The 16,906-nt window shown below is 42.8% G+C and overlaps 1 protein-coding gene across 3 annotated transcripts in view; it reads right to left on the bottom strand.

Annotated features, from left to right (window-relative positions):
• The window catches only part of LOC140459648 (netrin receptor UNC5D-like), a 453,166-nt gene that overhangs the window by 26,942 nt on the left and 409,318 nt on the right, over positions 1-16,906 (bottom strand). For all 3 annotated transcript variants that reach the window (XM_072553978.1, XM_072553979.1, XM_072553980.1), the window contains exon 13: positions 584-811. In XM_072553978.1, the coding sequence (XP_072410079.1) occupies positions 584-811 (228 nt within the window). The remainder of the gene's footprint in view (positions 1-583; positions 812-16,906) is intronic.

Raw genomic sequence — 16,906 nt, 5'->3', positions numbered from 1 at the left:
GTAAACCAGCCTCATTCCTGAAGAAGGGCTTATGCCCAAAATGTCGATTCTCCTGCTCCTCGGATGCTGCCTGGCCTGCTGTGTTTTTCCAGCACCACATTTTTCAACTCTGGTCTCCAGCATCTGCAGTCCTCACTTTCTACTGGTTAGACGAAGACAATCAACAAAGTGATTTGCTGTTTGTTATGAGTGGGATCAGTGCTTTATCAGGGTTTACAATGCAAATTTAGTGACTTGCAATCGGTTACTGATGCAATGAACATTCCCTCCATTTCTAGTTTTAATTTTTCCAACCACTTCACTACCCTTGTTTTCCCCTCTTCTCTGCCTGAAAGAACAATCAAAGCTGACTCCAAAGTAACTTCCAAAATGGGATTTGATACGTATTTTGATGATGACTTAGACTGCATTGTAAAAATCCATTCAAATGGATTGCATCACGTAAATATTCAAAAGATTCAAAATATCTATTTGTCACAGGAGCTGTGCTGAAGCAAGTGAAAATTAAAGCTTGGAGTTAGATGTCAAGCTCTCTTGCGGTAAATGAAACTAGGTCAAGTAAATGCTTCCTTCAGTACAATACCTGCAAAACACTTGGAATGTCGTCCATGCAATACACTCTGAAATTGTACTCCAGTGAGCTGTAGGACAGACGCCCAAAGACAGCAAGCTTCAGTCTCTTCTCCGCGCACTCTGTGACTGCCTCACCCACGAGTGCATATGTGCCAAGGTGGTCCAAGAGGATGTGACAGGAATGAGAATCCAATAGGCAGTAACAGGATGTGGTCTCGTCTTCAAGCAACATCACTTCCTGTGGAGGATTAATGAAACATTGGCAACTGAAATTCAAAACTCAACCAGCAACAAATACATCAAATTACCGACAATAGAAAGAGAAAATACCCAGATGTTTAAGTAATATCCAGAGGAAAAGTATTAACTATGTCCACAATTTTAAGATGTGCCATTTATTGGGAAACTGATGGAACTGGGTTTTCTGCAGAAACTTTTCCACTCCCCACTGAGTAATATGACTTTCCATTGCAATTAAGATAGACGTACTGAGCAGCAGATAGGTGCTCATTTCATCAATCCTCATAGATGTTGCGCCGAGCATGAGATTAAAATGAACCCCTGTATTTTGGGCCAAGGACTTTTCATTGTTCACTATATCTGTCTCATTCAAAACTAAGAAACACCAAGCTGCAACTAAAATTTAAATTTGCCTCAAATTCATTTTGCTTCCATTCTGAAGGTTTGCAAGACACATTCAAACCACTATCCATATAAAAAGTGGAGTAACAGTTCCTACCTCAGAAACACATAAAAATGAGAGCAGGAGTAGATCCTTCAACTCACCCATGGCTGACCTGCTATCTCAATGCCTTACTCCCAAACTCTTCCCAATACCGCTTAATACCTTTCACTGTAGAAATCTATCAATTTCATTCTTAAATGTCTTTTGCAACTTCGTCTCCTAAGTCTTCTGAGGCAGAGAAATTCGCAGGTTCACCATCCTCTGAGCAAAGAAACTTCTCCTCATCTCAATCCAAAATGGCCTCCGACTTCTCCTGAAACAATGACTCCTTGAAACCATGACTCCTTGGCTTGGAACACCCCTAGCCAGGAGAATATAATTCCTGCATCCAGTTTGTTCAGCCATCAAATATTCCAGTGAGTTAAATATTCCAGTGAGTTTGACAAACATAATTTCCTTTCCATACATCCATGGTGACATGGCGTCATCCTAATTCTATTTTCTCAGTGTTCAGATATCACTTTCTTTATGATAAACTCCAATAGACCTGAAATAAAGCTCATTAAATGGTTCAGAAAACCTTTTCAGATGAGAAACAGAAGCTATTAAGGGCAGCACGGTGACTCAATGGTTAGCACTGCTGCCTCACAGTGCCAGGGACCTGTCTTCAATTCCAGCCTTGGGTGACTGTGTGTGGCGTTTGCACATTCTTCCAGTGTCTGCATGGGTTTCCTCTGGGTGCTCCAGTTTCCTCCCACTTGCCATGCTAAATTGCCTGTAGTGTTCAGGGATGTTTAGGCTAGGTGCATTAGTCAGGGGAAATATACAGTATTACAGTTGGGGAATGGCTGCAGTTGGGTGACACTTTGAAGGGTTAGTGTAGACTTGTTGGGCCAAATGGCCTGTTTCTATATTGTGGGGATTTTATTGAAATTCTCCCCACCAATTTCAAACCAGTGCATAACCATCAAAATATCTTTGTTGTAGTGAAATAGCAGAGAAAGACTTATTTCGACAATATCCCATTTCGATCTCCTAAACTCCAGTTAACCCAACCTTTCCTCATATAACAAATGTGCCATCCCAGGAATCAGTCCAGTGAACCTTTGCTGCATTCTCTCTGCAGCAAGCATATCTTTTCTGAGGTCAGGAAACTGAAATGATATAAAATCTTCCAAGATGGGCCTCACCCAGGCTCTGCACAGCTGTGGTATGGCTTCTTTGCTCCTGTAATTGAACGCTTTTGTGATGAAGGCCAGCATACCATTTGCTTCCCATCTGCTTGCTGCACCTGCAGTCTGATAGCGACCCGCATGCCAAGATTCTTAGATCCTTGTCGATGTCAACATTTCCCAATCAATCACCATTTTAATAATACTCTGCCATCCAAACAGAGTGGACTACTTTACACTTATCCACATTACACTACATTCGCCGTGCAACTGCCTCCTCACTTATGCCTTCTCACTTGACTTGGAGAAAGTGAGGACTGCAGGTGCTGGAGACCAGAGTTGAAAAGTGGGGTGCTGGAAAAGCGCAGCAGGCCAGGCAGCATCCAAGGTGCAGGAGAATCAACATTTCAGGCATAAGCCCTTCTTCAGGCTTATGCCCGAAATGTCAATTCTCCTGCTTCTTGGATGCTGCCTGGCCTGCTGCGCTTTTCCAGCACCCCACTTTTCAACTCTGGTCTCCAGCACCTGCAGTCCTCACTTTCTCCTCGTTGATCTTAACCTACCGTGAATCCTCTTGCAAGGATGCCTACCTTGAAGAAGCGCTCCTCCTCCCTCTACAAGGATCTCATTGAGTCCCTCTCTCACTGCACCCCCCAGGTCATCTTCTCACTTGACTTGCCTAAATTATGTTGAAGCCCCATTCCATCCTTCTCACTCTTCACAGTCTCACCCATCAGCAAAATCGGAAACATGACGTGTGATATTCTCATCTAGACTCTTGCTATACATTGTGAATAGCTGGGGTCCTAAGAACTGGTCTTTGCGGTGCCCAGCGTGTCACTTTCCACTCTGAAAAAGATCTATTTATTCCTATTCCTTGTTTCCCATTTGTTAACCAATTCTCAATCCATGCCAGTATATTACCACTAATCTAATGTGCTGTGGTTTTCTACACTAACCTTTTACGTGGGGCTTAGAATCATAGAGGTGTACAGCACAGAAACAGACCCTTTGGTCTCACTCATCCATGCCGACCAGATATCCGAAATTAATCTAGTCTTCAAAAGCTTTCTGAAAACTCAAGTTCACCAACGTGCATTGGCTCTGCCTCATCTATTCTGGTTATGTCCTCAAATATTCCAGTGAGTTTGTCAAAGATAATTTCCCTTTCATAAATCCATGATGACATTGTGTCATCCTATTTCTATTCTCTAAGTGTCCAGTTATCACATTTTCATAACAGACTCCAATAGACCTGAAAAAAACGCGTAAAGTGGTTCAGAGAACCTTTTGAGATGAGAAACAGAAGCTATTGAAATTCTTCCCTCCAATCTTAAACCAGCGCTTAACCATCAAAATGTCTTTGTAACATTGAGATAGCAGAGCAAGACTTTGTCGCGGATGTGAAAAAGCTGGAGTAAAATGAGCACATGTTGTAACTGCCATTGTAAGATTGCGAGCAGAACAATACAGTGCACAGTAACGAGTATAGAAATGGTGGTAACTTATGTGGAAAAAAACTGGAGATGGTTTGTAAAGAATGACGATTAGATTTAATTTAAATATTAAACATGAAGTCTGATTCAATTCACATTAGTGTTGTCTTAATTAACTAAGACCTATTCTTCAGTGAGCCCTCATTTACACAGTACCAGGCGGTTGTTTACATGAGGACATAATGAACCTACTTAATCACTGACGCATGTGAAGTGCCTTATCCACTTCAAACAGATGAGGCTGTGCACATGCAGATGCACAGCGGGCGAGCAGAATCTTATTAAAAGTGAAAGATAATATTTTTCTATTTCTTCCCATTCGACTGCAACGTTCGTGACCAATGTGAACCATTTGAACCATGAAACACCCAGTGCCTTTTCAGGAAGCTGCACTGTGTGTTGCGCTGAGCTGAACCCATTCCCTGTTTTTTATACCACAGGCCACAAATTCAAATGTGCCCAAAAATGGGAAGCTCAGGGGCTGCTGGAACAACACCCCACACCTGAAAGGAGCTGAAAGGGTGAGGTGGCACTTAAACATCGGGTTCTATTTCTTGGCTGCTCCCTAATTATTGCTGGGTCACAATCCTCGCACTCTCTTCCTCACAAAGCTCTACGCAGACTAGACAAGGCGACTCACAACCAACCTCCTCAAACAGTAAATGCCAGCTGTGCCAATGACACCCACGTGCTGGAAGTGAAGACTCTTCATCAGCTGCCATCAAGCCAGTGAGCTTTGGTCACCGAATGGCAGCTTGTCACTACTTCGAACCCATGTGAGATCTTAGTGATGTTTGTGAAGATAGTAGAACGTCTGAACTCAGAGCAGGACAAGCCATGTCAGCCCTCTGGAGCCTACATTCAATATAATCATGTCTTATCTCATCTTGGCCTCAACTCCCCTTTCCTCTATGCTATCTACAACCCTTCAACCCATTACTGATTAAAAATGTATCTATCTCCTCCTTAAATTTACTAATTTCCACAGATTCGTGACCCTTGAAGAGAAGTAATTTTTCCACATCTGTTTGAAATCTGCGACCCTCATCCTAAAACTATAACCTTTCCTTCAAGGTTATCCCACAAGGGGATATATCTGCTCCACTTTGTCAACCAGTTCAATATCTCACACATCGCAATTAGATCTCCTCTCATTTTCCTAAACTCGAGACAGTACAGGTCGAACTGTCCAATCTCTCTTCAAAAGAGAAGCCCCTCATCTCTGGAAACAACCTAGTGAACTTACTCTGAACTGCCTCCAATACAACTATGTCCCTCCTGAAGCAAAGGGACCAAAATGATACATAGTACTTCAGGTGGGGTCTCACTAATGCCTTGTGCAGTTGCAGAAACGTTTCCAGACTTTCATACTCTATTCCTTTAGCAATAGATGTTTAACTTATATTTGCTTTCCTTCCTCCCTGTTATACCTGCATTAGTTTCCTGTGACTCATGCACAAGGACATCCAGATCCCTCTGCACTTAAGAAGTCTGAAAGTTTTCTCCATTTAGTTACTAAGTTGCCATGGTTGTGGGTATGTTTGCTGAGCTGGGAAATTGATTTGCAGACATTTCGTCCCCTGTCTCGATGACACCTTTAAGTGCTTTGAAGTCTCCTGTACAGTACTTGACACAGTAGAACAATGCTTCACAGGAGGCTCCAAAGCACTGAGTATGTCACCCAGACAGGAGACGAAACATCTGCAAATCAACTTCTCAGCTCGGCGAACTACCCACAACCATGGCAACCAGCAGGATTAGAGTGGTGCTGGAAATGCACAGCATGTCAGGCAGCATCCGAGGAGCAGGAAAATCAACGTTTCAGGCGAAAGCCCTTCATGAGGATGAAAGGCTTTTGCTCAAAACGTCGACTTTCCTGCTTCTCGGATACTGCCTGAGCTGCTGTGCTTTTCCAGCACTACTCTAATCTTGACTCTGATTTCCTGCATCTGCAGTCCTCATTTTCGCCATGGCAACCAGCACCCAAGCTACAATTCTTTATGCGAAACTTGAAGATACTAATTGGTCTTTCTATTCTTCCAACCAAAATGGATGACCTTACATTTATTCATGTTATCCATCTGTTGAATTTTGGCCTGTTCACCTAACCTATGCATATCAATTGAAAAACTTTGCCTTTCTTCAGACTCTCCCATCTGTTTTAGTGTTATCTGTAAATTTGGCCACAGTATTTTCTTTCCCTGCATCCAAGTCATTTATGCAGATTGTAAATATTTGTGGTCTGAGAACCAAGGCCTGTGCACTCTTGTAATCTTGTCAACTCCAAAAAGACTTGTTAATTCTGACTCAAATTATGTTGGTTAGCCAATCCACCATCCAAGCTCATATATTAACCCAAATTCCGTGAGATCTTACAATGTGTGTTAACTTTTTTTGCAGCACTTTATCAACTGCATCTGGAAGTCTAGATGTGCTACATTTACAGGATCCCGATTATCTACTTCATGAGTTGTATCATTAAAAATCTTCAGCAAATGGATCAAACACAACTTATCCTTCATAAAAACATACTTGGTTAATGCACGGTTAATTTGTGCAGTACATCTTGTGGACAACGCACCCAGTTGATATGGAATGTCAGTGGTGGAGGGAGTGAACGATTGTTGATATTGTGCCAATCAAATGGGCTACTTTGTCCTGGATGGTGACAAGATTTTTGAGTGTTACTGGAGCTACACTCAACCAGGCAAGTGGGGTGTATCCCATCACACTCTTGACTTGTGCCTTGTAGATGAGGCACAGGTTTTGGCGAGTCAGGAGGTGAGTTACTTATCACAGTGTTCCTCGCCTCTGTCCTGCTCTTGTAGCCACTATGTTTATGTGGCGTGTCCAGTTGAGGTTCTGGTCAACAGTGACCCCTTGGATATTTATTGTTGGGGATTCACTGATGGTAACATAACTGAATGTCAAGGGGCAGTGTTTAGATTGTCTCTTATTGGAAATGGTCATCGTGTAGCACGAATATTATTTGGCACTTGTAGCCCAAGCCTGGATATCGTCCAGATTTTGTTGCAGTTGAATATGGATTGCTTCAGTATCTGAGGAATTGTGAATGGCACTGAACATTTTGCAATCATTAGTGAATGTTCCCATTTCTGACATATTGATGGAGGGAAAGGTCATTGAATGAAGCAACTGAAGATGGTCAGGCCTAGGACTCTACCCTGAGGAACTCCTGTAATGATTTCCTGAAGCTGAGATGACAGACCTCCAATAACACAACCATCTTCCTATGTGCCAGGTATGACTCCAACCAGCAGACAGTGTGCCCCTAATGCCCATTTTTCTGGTTTTGCTGGGGCTCACTGATGCCACACTTGATGTCAAGGACTGTCACTCTCACCTCATCTCTGGAATTCAGCTTTTTAGCCCATGTTTGAACCAAAGCTTAAGGAGGTCAGGAGCTGAGTGCCCCTGGCAAAACCCTAACTGGGCATCATTGATCAAGTTATTGCTGAGCAGCTACTGCTTGATAGCACTGTTGTTGATACCTTCCATCACTTTACTGATGATCAAGAGTAGGTTGATAAGGTAGTAATTGGCCAAGTTGGATTTGTCCTGCTTTTTTTGTCCAATTTTCCACATTCTCAGGTAGATGCCAGTATTGTAACAATACTGGAAAACCTTGGCTAGGGGATCGGCAAGTTCTTGAGCACAAGTCTTCAGTACTATTGCTGGAACGTTACCAGGGACCATAGCCTTTGCAGTATCCAGTGCTGTAAGTACCAATTCTTGAGATCAAGTTTAGGAAAATTAGAGGAGATCTAATTGAGATGTGTAAGATAAAGTAGAGCAGATGTTTCCTCTTGTGGGACAATCTTGAAGGAAATGTTATAGTTTTAGGATAAGGGTAGCAGGGAGTGAATCAAATTGACTGTAGACTATTATTTGTAATACTGGGGACCACTGGAGGGGGCTGAGATAGATCATCTACTTGGCACTTCTGGCTGAAGATAGCAGTGAATGCCTTCGCCTTATCTCTTACACATATGTGTTGAGATCTTCCACCATTGAGGATGGAGATATTTGTGGAGCCTCCTTCTCCAGTGAGTTGTTGAATTGTCCAACACCATTCACAACTGGATGTAGCAGTTGATCCATTCATGCTAGGATCACTTAGCTCATCTTTAGCTATAGATACCTGTACTGTTCCTAGCATGTCCTCCTACACTCTTCATAAAACCAGGGTTTATTCCCTGACTGGATGATAATGATTGAGTAGAGGATCTGTCGGGCTATGTAGTTGCAGATTGTGTTGGAGAACATCTGCTGCGGTTGATGGCCCACAGCAAGAGTTGCGAGATCTGTTCCAAGTCCACCCCATTTAGCACGGCGACAGTGCCACACAACACGATGGAACCTGTTCTCATTGTGAAGGCAGGAGTTCATCTCCACAAGGACTGTGCAGTGGTCACCCTTACTGACACTATCAAGGACAGATGCGTCTACAACGAGCAGATTAGTAACGATGAGGTGAGGTATGTTTTTCCATCATGTTGGGTTCCCTCACTGCATACTGCAGGTCCAGACTGGCAGCTATATCCTTTAGAACCCGACCAGCTTGATCAGTAGTGCTTCTGCCAAGCCACTGTTGGTGGTGGACATTGAAATCCCCCACCCAGAGTACATTTTGCACCCTTTCCATCCTCAGTGCTTCCTCCAAGAGCCAATTCATCAATCCAGGGATGATAGTTCTGTTATGGACTAGGCCAGACCCTCTCAAAACATTTCAAGAAAGCAGCCCCGACCCTAACTTTGCTCGTTGTTTTGAGCAGGTGTATAGTGGATATTCCAGGAGTGATGCCGCGGGTCAAACCACTTATGTTTAAATGAAACTATTTATTTACAATATTACCGAATGAAACCAAACAAAAGAGAACAGAACATAGAATAATGCAACTGATCCGACAACCCCAACAGATTATCCTAGCTGAATGATACTGTTCCAAATTCCCTTGGCACAAAAGGCAAAATCAAACACAGCTTCTTACTGGAGAGAGAGAGAGAGATGGCAGAAAGATTCAGCATGGGACACCTTCATCCATGTAGCTGTTTCTTTGACCATCAGCCTCAGAACAGACTGACTGCTGGCTGCGAAAAGCCAAAACAAACCAAACGAGAGAAAAAGCTGAGCTAGGAAAACTGGCAACCCATTCTCTCCCTACCCACTTTCATAGTACAAGTGTTTTTTTTAAACTTAAAAAGCTTCTTCAAATAGATTAAGACAGACATTTCAGAACCTGTTGTCATGTAAAACACTTTTGAAAAACAAACCAAGGACATCACAACCTTGTTAAAGGACCAGCATCATCGCAGTACGTGGTAATCAGCAGGAGGTTACCTTGCCCATGTTTAGCCTGATGCCATCACACTTCATGGGGTCCGGAGTCAGTGTTAAGGACTCCCAGCGGTACACCCCTGTGCTGGGTCTGTGCTGCTAGTGGGACAGGACATGTCCAGGGATGGTGATGGTCATCTCTGGGACATTGCCTGTCAGGTGTGATTCCATGAGAATGGTTATGTCAGGCTGTTGCTTGACCTGTCCGTGAGACAGCTCTCTCCCAATTTTCACACTAGCACCCAGGTGTTAGGAAGGAGGACTGGGCAGGGTTGACAGGGCTATTTCTGCCATTGTCTTTTCCGGTGCCTCGGTCAATGCCAGGTGATGCATCCACTTTCATTTCTTTGTAGCGACTTGATAGTGATTGATACAAATTAGTGGCTTGCTTAGTCATTTCAGAGGGCAGTTGAACATTGCTTTGGTTTGGTGTTACATGCAGGCCAGACCATGTAAGGCTAATTTCCTTCCCGTAGGGCATGAGTGAACCAAATGGTCAGTGGTTCTTTTCCAAATTCTTATTGAGTTCACATTTCACCATCTTGATCATGATGAGATTCAGGTCAATATTCCCCAGAACATTAGCCGTGGGTCCGTGATCCAGGGGTATTCCCACTCTATCCCAGCATCACCCTATTCACAGAACTCCTCACATTCTTTGCAATGATGTCTAACAAACTACTGCCATTTGTAATTAATTGCTATCAAGCAATAAAATGCATATTAAGACAACAGCCTCATCCTATTGTGACTCAACAGCTATTGATCCTATAACAGTGTAAACCAATTTGGTCCTTACACCGAATCATGGATAGAAGATTGTTAGCAGCATTTCCTTTGCACATAAACCGTTCATCAATGTGCAAGACCTAGCCAAACTGTCCAAGTAGGTTTTTTTAAAAAATGCTTAATGAAAACTGATGCCAAAACTGTCCAGTTCTTAGACAACTCCAGTTTTCTAATAGCCGTATTTGATGTCCTCTCCCTCTACGCTTTTTTCCTCACTGTGAACAAAACTGGGCTGATCCTGAATTACACTACCCAGAAACTATAGGAGAAATTCCAGTCTAACACTTCAGTGAATCCCTCAGGGATTGCTGCACTTTTTCAGAGGTACCAACTTTCAGGTAAACTATCAAACTTAGATAACAATTCTTCTCTCACATGTGTATTAAAGATCCCTATGATACTCAGTTGAGAAACGGGAGAATTTCCAATGTCTCAGCCAATGCCTAAAATGAGGTCATGTGATCATTACCTTGTTTATGGGAGCTTGCTATGTAAAAATTGTCTGCCACATTTCCCAAAGGATAACAGTGACCACACTTGAAAAATTATACAGTGCCTTGGGGCACAAAGAAGGGGAAGCAATTATCACTAGTCTATTAATCCAGAAACTCAACTAACGTTCTGGGAACATGAGTTGGAATCCTGTAATGGCAAATGGTGGAATTTGAAATCAATAATAATCTGGAATTTAGTACCTTCCTGGTGACCATGAAACCTCTGTCGATTGTCTGGAAAAATCTATCTGGTTCACTGAGGTCCTTCAGGGAAGAAAATCTGCCATCCATACCTGGTTTGGCCCACATGTGGCTCCAGGTCCACTGCAATGTGATTGACTCTCAGTTGCCCTCTGAAATGGCCTAGCAAGCCACTCAGTACAAAGTCAACGAGGGATGGGCAATAAATGCTGGCTAGCTGGCGACACCCGTATCCCATGAATGAATAAAAAAAGACAAGTGTTGGATAAATAAGTCTTGCTTTTTCTTTCATTTCCTTCTCTTGGAGAGGCCATAAGAAAATATGAGAGAAGTGATGTCCATAGGGCCCATTGAGATTTTCTATTCACCCTGAATTTCCACCAGAGAAAAGTACAAAAATCTACTACGTCACTGTGGCAACCTCGATTATCCAAATGACACGGATGGGCAGTATTTTGTTCAGATAATCAAATGTTTGGATAATTGAATGTTCACATAACACAGTTTACCCAAGCACTGGGAGCTTGAGATCTTGTTCGGATAATCCGAAGTTCAGATAATCGGTGTTTGGGTAACTGAGGTTGTACTGTATTTGTCCATGCAAAAGACTGAACTTCTGCCCAAGACAAACAGTCTGGCAGTTAGACACAACATTGTTCTGCCATTCGCACACTCCAATTACTTAACCTGAACTACCAACAACCTTTCTCCCCCAGCAGTCCAACCCCCACCTTGCCAACACTATTGCATAGATGCTGCCCCCTCCACACTTCACTTCAGCTCTGATGAAGAGTCATCCAGACTTTAAGCGCTAACTTGCTTTCTCTCCACGGATGTTGCCTGACCTGCTGTGATCTCCAGCACTTTATGTTTTCAGTACAATTCTCTCATCATAGCATAGTGATTCACATTCAGGGAGTATGTGTTCAACCTGGGCCATCTGTATTTTTGTAATCCTCTCAGATACAATAACTTAGCTCCTTTTTTTAGGTATTAAGCAAGGGGTGGCACTGTCCAGAGTTTGTTCAGCTTAAACCTGCATCCTTCAGAGCTGTATCCATGGGCTTAATTAAGTCAAGCCTGCTGAAGTCACCACTATTTCCTCAGCTCCTATGTGGTCACATAAAGCCATTAATCTTCTTTTCACAAGGAAAACAAGTTAACCGTACTTCAATTTAACATATCTTCTGAAAGGCATCGGTGCTGACAGGACAACTGTATCTGTGTTGTTGGAAGGGTAGCAGATACACAGTTTTATTTTAATCATGCCTCACTGTTGGCCAGTTTAATGGATGTAGATTTTTTTTTACACCAACCTGTTCTGATGTGTAATAACACACTCCTGGAGCAGACGGGATGCAAACTGAGTACTTCTGGCCCAGAGGTAGGAACTCCACCACTGCACCACAAGATCCCAGGGCAACATGATCACTCAGTGGTTGGAGTGGCACGATGGCTCAGTGGTTAGCACTGCTGCCTCAAAATGCAAGGGACCCAGGTTCAAATCCAGCCTCAGGTGACTGTCTATGTGGAGTTTGCATGTTCTCCCCTTGTCAGCGTGGGTTTCCTCCTGGTGCTCCAGTTTCCTCCCACAATCCAAAGGTGTGGAGGAGGGGTGAATTGACCATGGGAAATTGCGCGTAGTGTTCAGGGATGTGCACGTTAGGTGCATTAGTCTGGGTAAATATAGAGTGGTAGGGGAATGGGTCTGGGTGGGTAACTCTTCAGAGGGACAGGTGGACTTGTTGGGCCGAAGGGCCTGTTTCCACACTATAGGGTTTCTATGAAACCCCTGTATAATGGATGTAAACAATGCCTTCTTCTGTTGGCAAAAGAAAGAGATTCAACAAAGCCTAGCTGCAAGGTCAGTTGCCGACCGTCAGCATTCCAGGTCTTTTTTGCTTTCCATCTGGACTGACAACCACGGTCTGTGTGTGGCAGTGGCTTCTGGCGAGGGAACATAGAGCTGCGGAATCATCCACATGGATACTGACCCTTCAGTCCAACATGTCCATCCGATTAGGTTTCCTGAATTGAATTCATCTCAATGGCCTGCATTTGGCCCATACCCCTCTCCACCTCTCCACCTCTCCGAACCCTGTACGTGCCCAGATGTTTTACCACTTTCTCCATAGAACAATGAATCCAGTCCAAAGTATCTGAGTTTAATGACAACAACCAACAGTAATTTGTATTTCTGTGGCACTCTTAACAAAGTGAAATCCCCAAGGGTGCTTCGGAGAAACGTTATCAAACAAAATTTACACAAGTAAAGCTGCCCAAAATAGCGTAGTCAACCAAGAGTTGCAAGCAGTCTCTTGAATCAGAGAATCATAGAATCCAACAATATGGAAGTAGGTCATTTGGCCCATCTGACTCCACATCGACCTCCGAACCACAACCTTATCCCATCCCTGTAACCCTGCATTTCCCATTGCTAATCCACCTAGCCTGCATATACCTGGACACTTTGGGCAATTTAGCATGGCCAATTCATCTAACCTGTACATTTTTGGAATTTGAAGGAGATAATGAAGGAGGGAGGAAATTCATAAGGTCTTGGCAATTTAAGACACCAAGGTCATTGGTGGTATCTTTGACAACTGGCAAAGCATTATGGTGCAGGAGTAGGGAAGTGTAGCCGTCTTGGAGGAATGTAGGGCTGAAGGAGGTTGTAGAGATGGAGAGGAGTGAGACTGCAAAAAGATTTGAAAGCAAGGGTGGAAATCTTAAAATCAAGAATTAATCAAGAGCCAGTGTAGATGAGCAAACACAGAGATGAGAGCCGGTAAAGGTTAGCACACAGACAGCAGGATTAACAGGTGCTGCCCTCAAATGAGATAGATGAATACCAGAATTTTCTCTTGCCTCAATGCATTATAATGTAAATACTTTAGAGTTCTCATGGTTTTCAATTAATCCTTACCAACAGCAAAGCAATAATCATAAACAAATTAAAGTTTGAATGTCCAGGAAGGATGGGCAGCGGGATACGGTTGGGGGTGCGGGTGCAGGTGGATGGGAAGCTGCCAGTGAGATTAATTGGACAGCTATCAGGAACAGGAAGCACAGGCAAAGTGGGCCGAATGACACCCTTCTGTGAGGTTAGGTTTCATGATTCAACATGATGTTATTTGACATTTTAATCTTCAACTTCCCATGGTCTCTGTGCTCATTAATTTCTGGCACCTTCTTCTCCAATTTTCTCCACCCCCACCAAAGGTGGTTGTGTCTTCTGCTGTCTGGGACCTTAATACTGAACTTCCCTCCTTGAACTTCTCCATCTCTCTTTGTTCATTGAAGATAGTCCTTATAAGTAACCTTTTTAAGCAAATTGATGGTTTGTTTTAATGTCTCGTCCTTTCACTCATTGTCAAATTTATTTAATAAGATTCCTGTGAAGCAGCTTGGGACAGTTTTGAATGATAAAGGTGCTGTGCACATGTTGTCGTTACTGTGGTTTTGAATGCAAACAAGTGTGGCCAAAGGAGTAAACCATTCAATAGTTAACCAAGAGACTATTGCAATTATTAAAGGAAAAAAATAGCAGCAAGGCAAAGAGACTTCCAAGAGGAAACAGTGACAAATCAGTACTTTGACTGCATACTTTGCACCCCAAGTTGAAGGTGTTAAAAAGTCGTCTCGGTTGCTGTTAATGAAGCTCTGATGATTGCATGTAATTTTTTTGCAGAACACAAAGACAAACACATTTGAAAAGCCAATTAATGCAGAGAGCAAAAAGCTGCAGTAATAAGGGACATTTATTCATAAAGGGACTGGAGGAATTATTGCATTGAATGTAGTTTAGTGTCTTGTGGGCAAAAGACTTCAACAGAAAGTGCCAACAGAAAACCCATCTCGCGATCTATGCATTAATACATGAAACTTAACATCACAATGAGCTTTAGATTGGTATCCATATTGATAACCATCTTAATAATGCCTCTGAAGCAGAAGTTTTAATGATGTCGAAAGTAAAGGTTGAGGAAAGTCTATTCATGAGAGTCACCCTGTGAGGTTTTGTGCCTCATTAGTTAACAAAGCAGCCCAGATTAGAGGGAGCTTTTAAATGTTATATCACATAAGGTTCAGATAGAGCAATGCTTCATTCTACTTGTTTTTACACAGAATTCCCACCCCAGCATAAATTCTAATGATCACTCTGAAATCCAGATTGGGGCACCCATTTTGAAGCCCCTCAAATCTCTGTTAAAAGTTCCCAATTAATCCACTTGTGGCAGGCATAGCATTACAGATCCTGACAACACCCTGGGAGAGTCTAGCACCACAGGGCACAATCTCAGAGTGAACATGTGCCAATTTAAGGCCGAGATGAGGAGGAAGTTCCAGTCTCAGAGGGTTGTGATTCTTCTGAACTCCTTGCCACAGAGAATTGTGGGGTCCAGAGTTCAAGCGTATATTTAAGACTTTAATAGATAGATTCTTGATCTTTTGGGGATCAAGGGTTACGGGTAAAACACAGGAAAGTGAATCAGAGGAATATTGGATTAGTCAAGATCCGATTGAATGGAGGAACATGCTTGAGGGGCCAAATGGCCTACTCTGTTTTGATTTCCTTTGGTCTTAACTCTCTATGTGAAATAATTTCCTATTACTTCCTTACCTGATATTTTACACCCCTTTTGTCTTTTGGGTCACAGCTTTCTTGCCAATAAAAACAGTGCTTCGTGACAAACTGTCAAAGCCCCTCATAACTTTGCAAACTGAATCTCATTTCACCATTTTTCAGTTGTAGGGGCAACAATCCTAACTTCTCTGGACTCTCTACAAAAGATGAATCTCTACTGAGTGCTCTCCAAAACTCTGACATCAAGAGCAGTGGCCATGCTGGGTCAGGGATGCTGAGGGCCGAAGTTTCTGAAAGTTTAGCAGAATATCCTTGTTTTTTCTCCTCAAACCCTTCACTTTATAAATCTGGACGCTTCTTTAAATTTTATTTTACAGTCTTCTAACCTTGTCCTGCAGCTTTCAAAGATTGCTAAATCTGCTCAGTTCTGAAGGTTCACTGATGAGGATTATAGTATAAGGAACAGGCAGACATATGAATTAAGTGTAGGAGGAGGCCATTCAGCCCCTTGAATGACTCTCTGTGGGATAAAACCATCAAGGCTGAGGAAGTGATTGAGCAAATCAAGAACAGAAAATAAAATTGGAGTGATTGGAAGACTAGGAGTTTAACAATCTGAGATTTTACAGATGTGTTATACACTATTTGGGGCAAGAAAACTCCAGGGAATGTGGACAGAAACTGGAGAGATTAAGAAAGTCAAGGGATTGCAAGAGAACAGTGATGCTCAAATCCTGGACTGGGAGCTTGAATCTCTGAGAGGTAAAAATTCTACCAATGCAGACAGGTTGCTGTGTAATGTATTTCTCCATATTATTCACTGCCAAAATAATCTGTTAGAAGGAAAGCATATCAAAGAGATGAGTTTCCCAATATCTTTCTGAATTTACATTGAGGTGAAAACACCCTTTTGCATGGAAACAGGTTCCGGCTTCGAGATGATGAGTTGGTGGGTATTGGCATAATACCGACCTATTAATTTTGGGGTCAGCATGGTGGCTCAGTGGTTAGCACTGCTGCCTCACAGCACCAGGGACCCGGGTTCGATTCCAGCCTCGGGCATCTGTCTGTGTGGAGTTTGCACATTCTCCCCGTGTCTGTGTGGTTTTTCTCTGAGTGCTCCGGTTTCCTCCCACAATCCAAAGATGTGTAGATTAGGTGAATTGATCATGCTAAATTGCCCACAGTATACAAGGATGTATAGGTTTGGCCCATTAGTAAGGGGTAAATGTTGAGTAATAGGTTCAGGGTCTGGTTGGGTTATTCTTTGGAGGGTCAGTGTGGACTTGTTGGACCGAAGGGCCTGTTTCCACACTGTATGAATTCTAATTCTAAGTGTGGATTCGAATCTGTTTCTGTGCCAATTCTATGACTCTACTGCTCTGTGTCCTTCTGGCTGAACAAACATGATGCATACAGAATTAACGTTTTGAGTCCAGTACGACTTCTTCAAGTATGCAGACTTGAAGAAGTCGTACTGGACTCAAAACGTTAATTCCATTTCTTTCTCTACAGATTTTCCAAGACTTGCTGAGGTTCTCCAGCATTT

The sequence above is a fragment of the Chiloscyllium punctatum genome, chromosome 35 (genome assembly GCF_047496795.1).
Source record: "Chiloscyllium punctatum isolate Juve2018m chromosome 35, sChiPun1.3, whole genome shotgun sequence".
NCBI lineage: Eukaryota > Metazoa > Chordata > Chondrichthyes > Orectolobiformes > Hemiscylliidae > Chiloscyllium > Chiloscyllium punctatum.
This window is presented reverse-complemented; position numbering and strand designations above follow the sequence as displayed.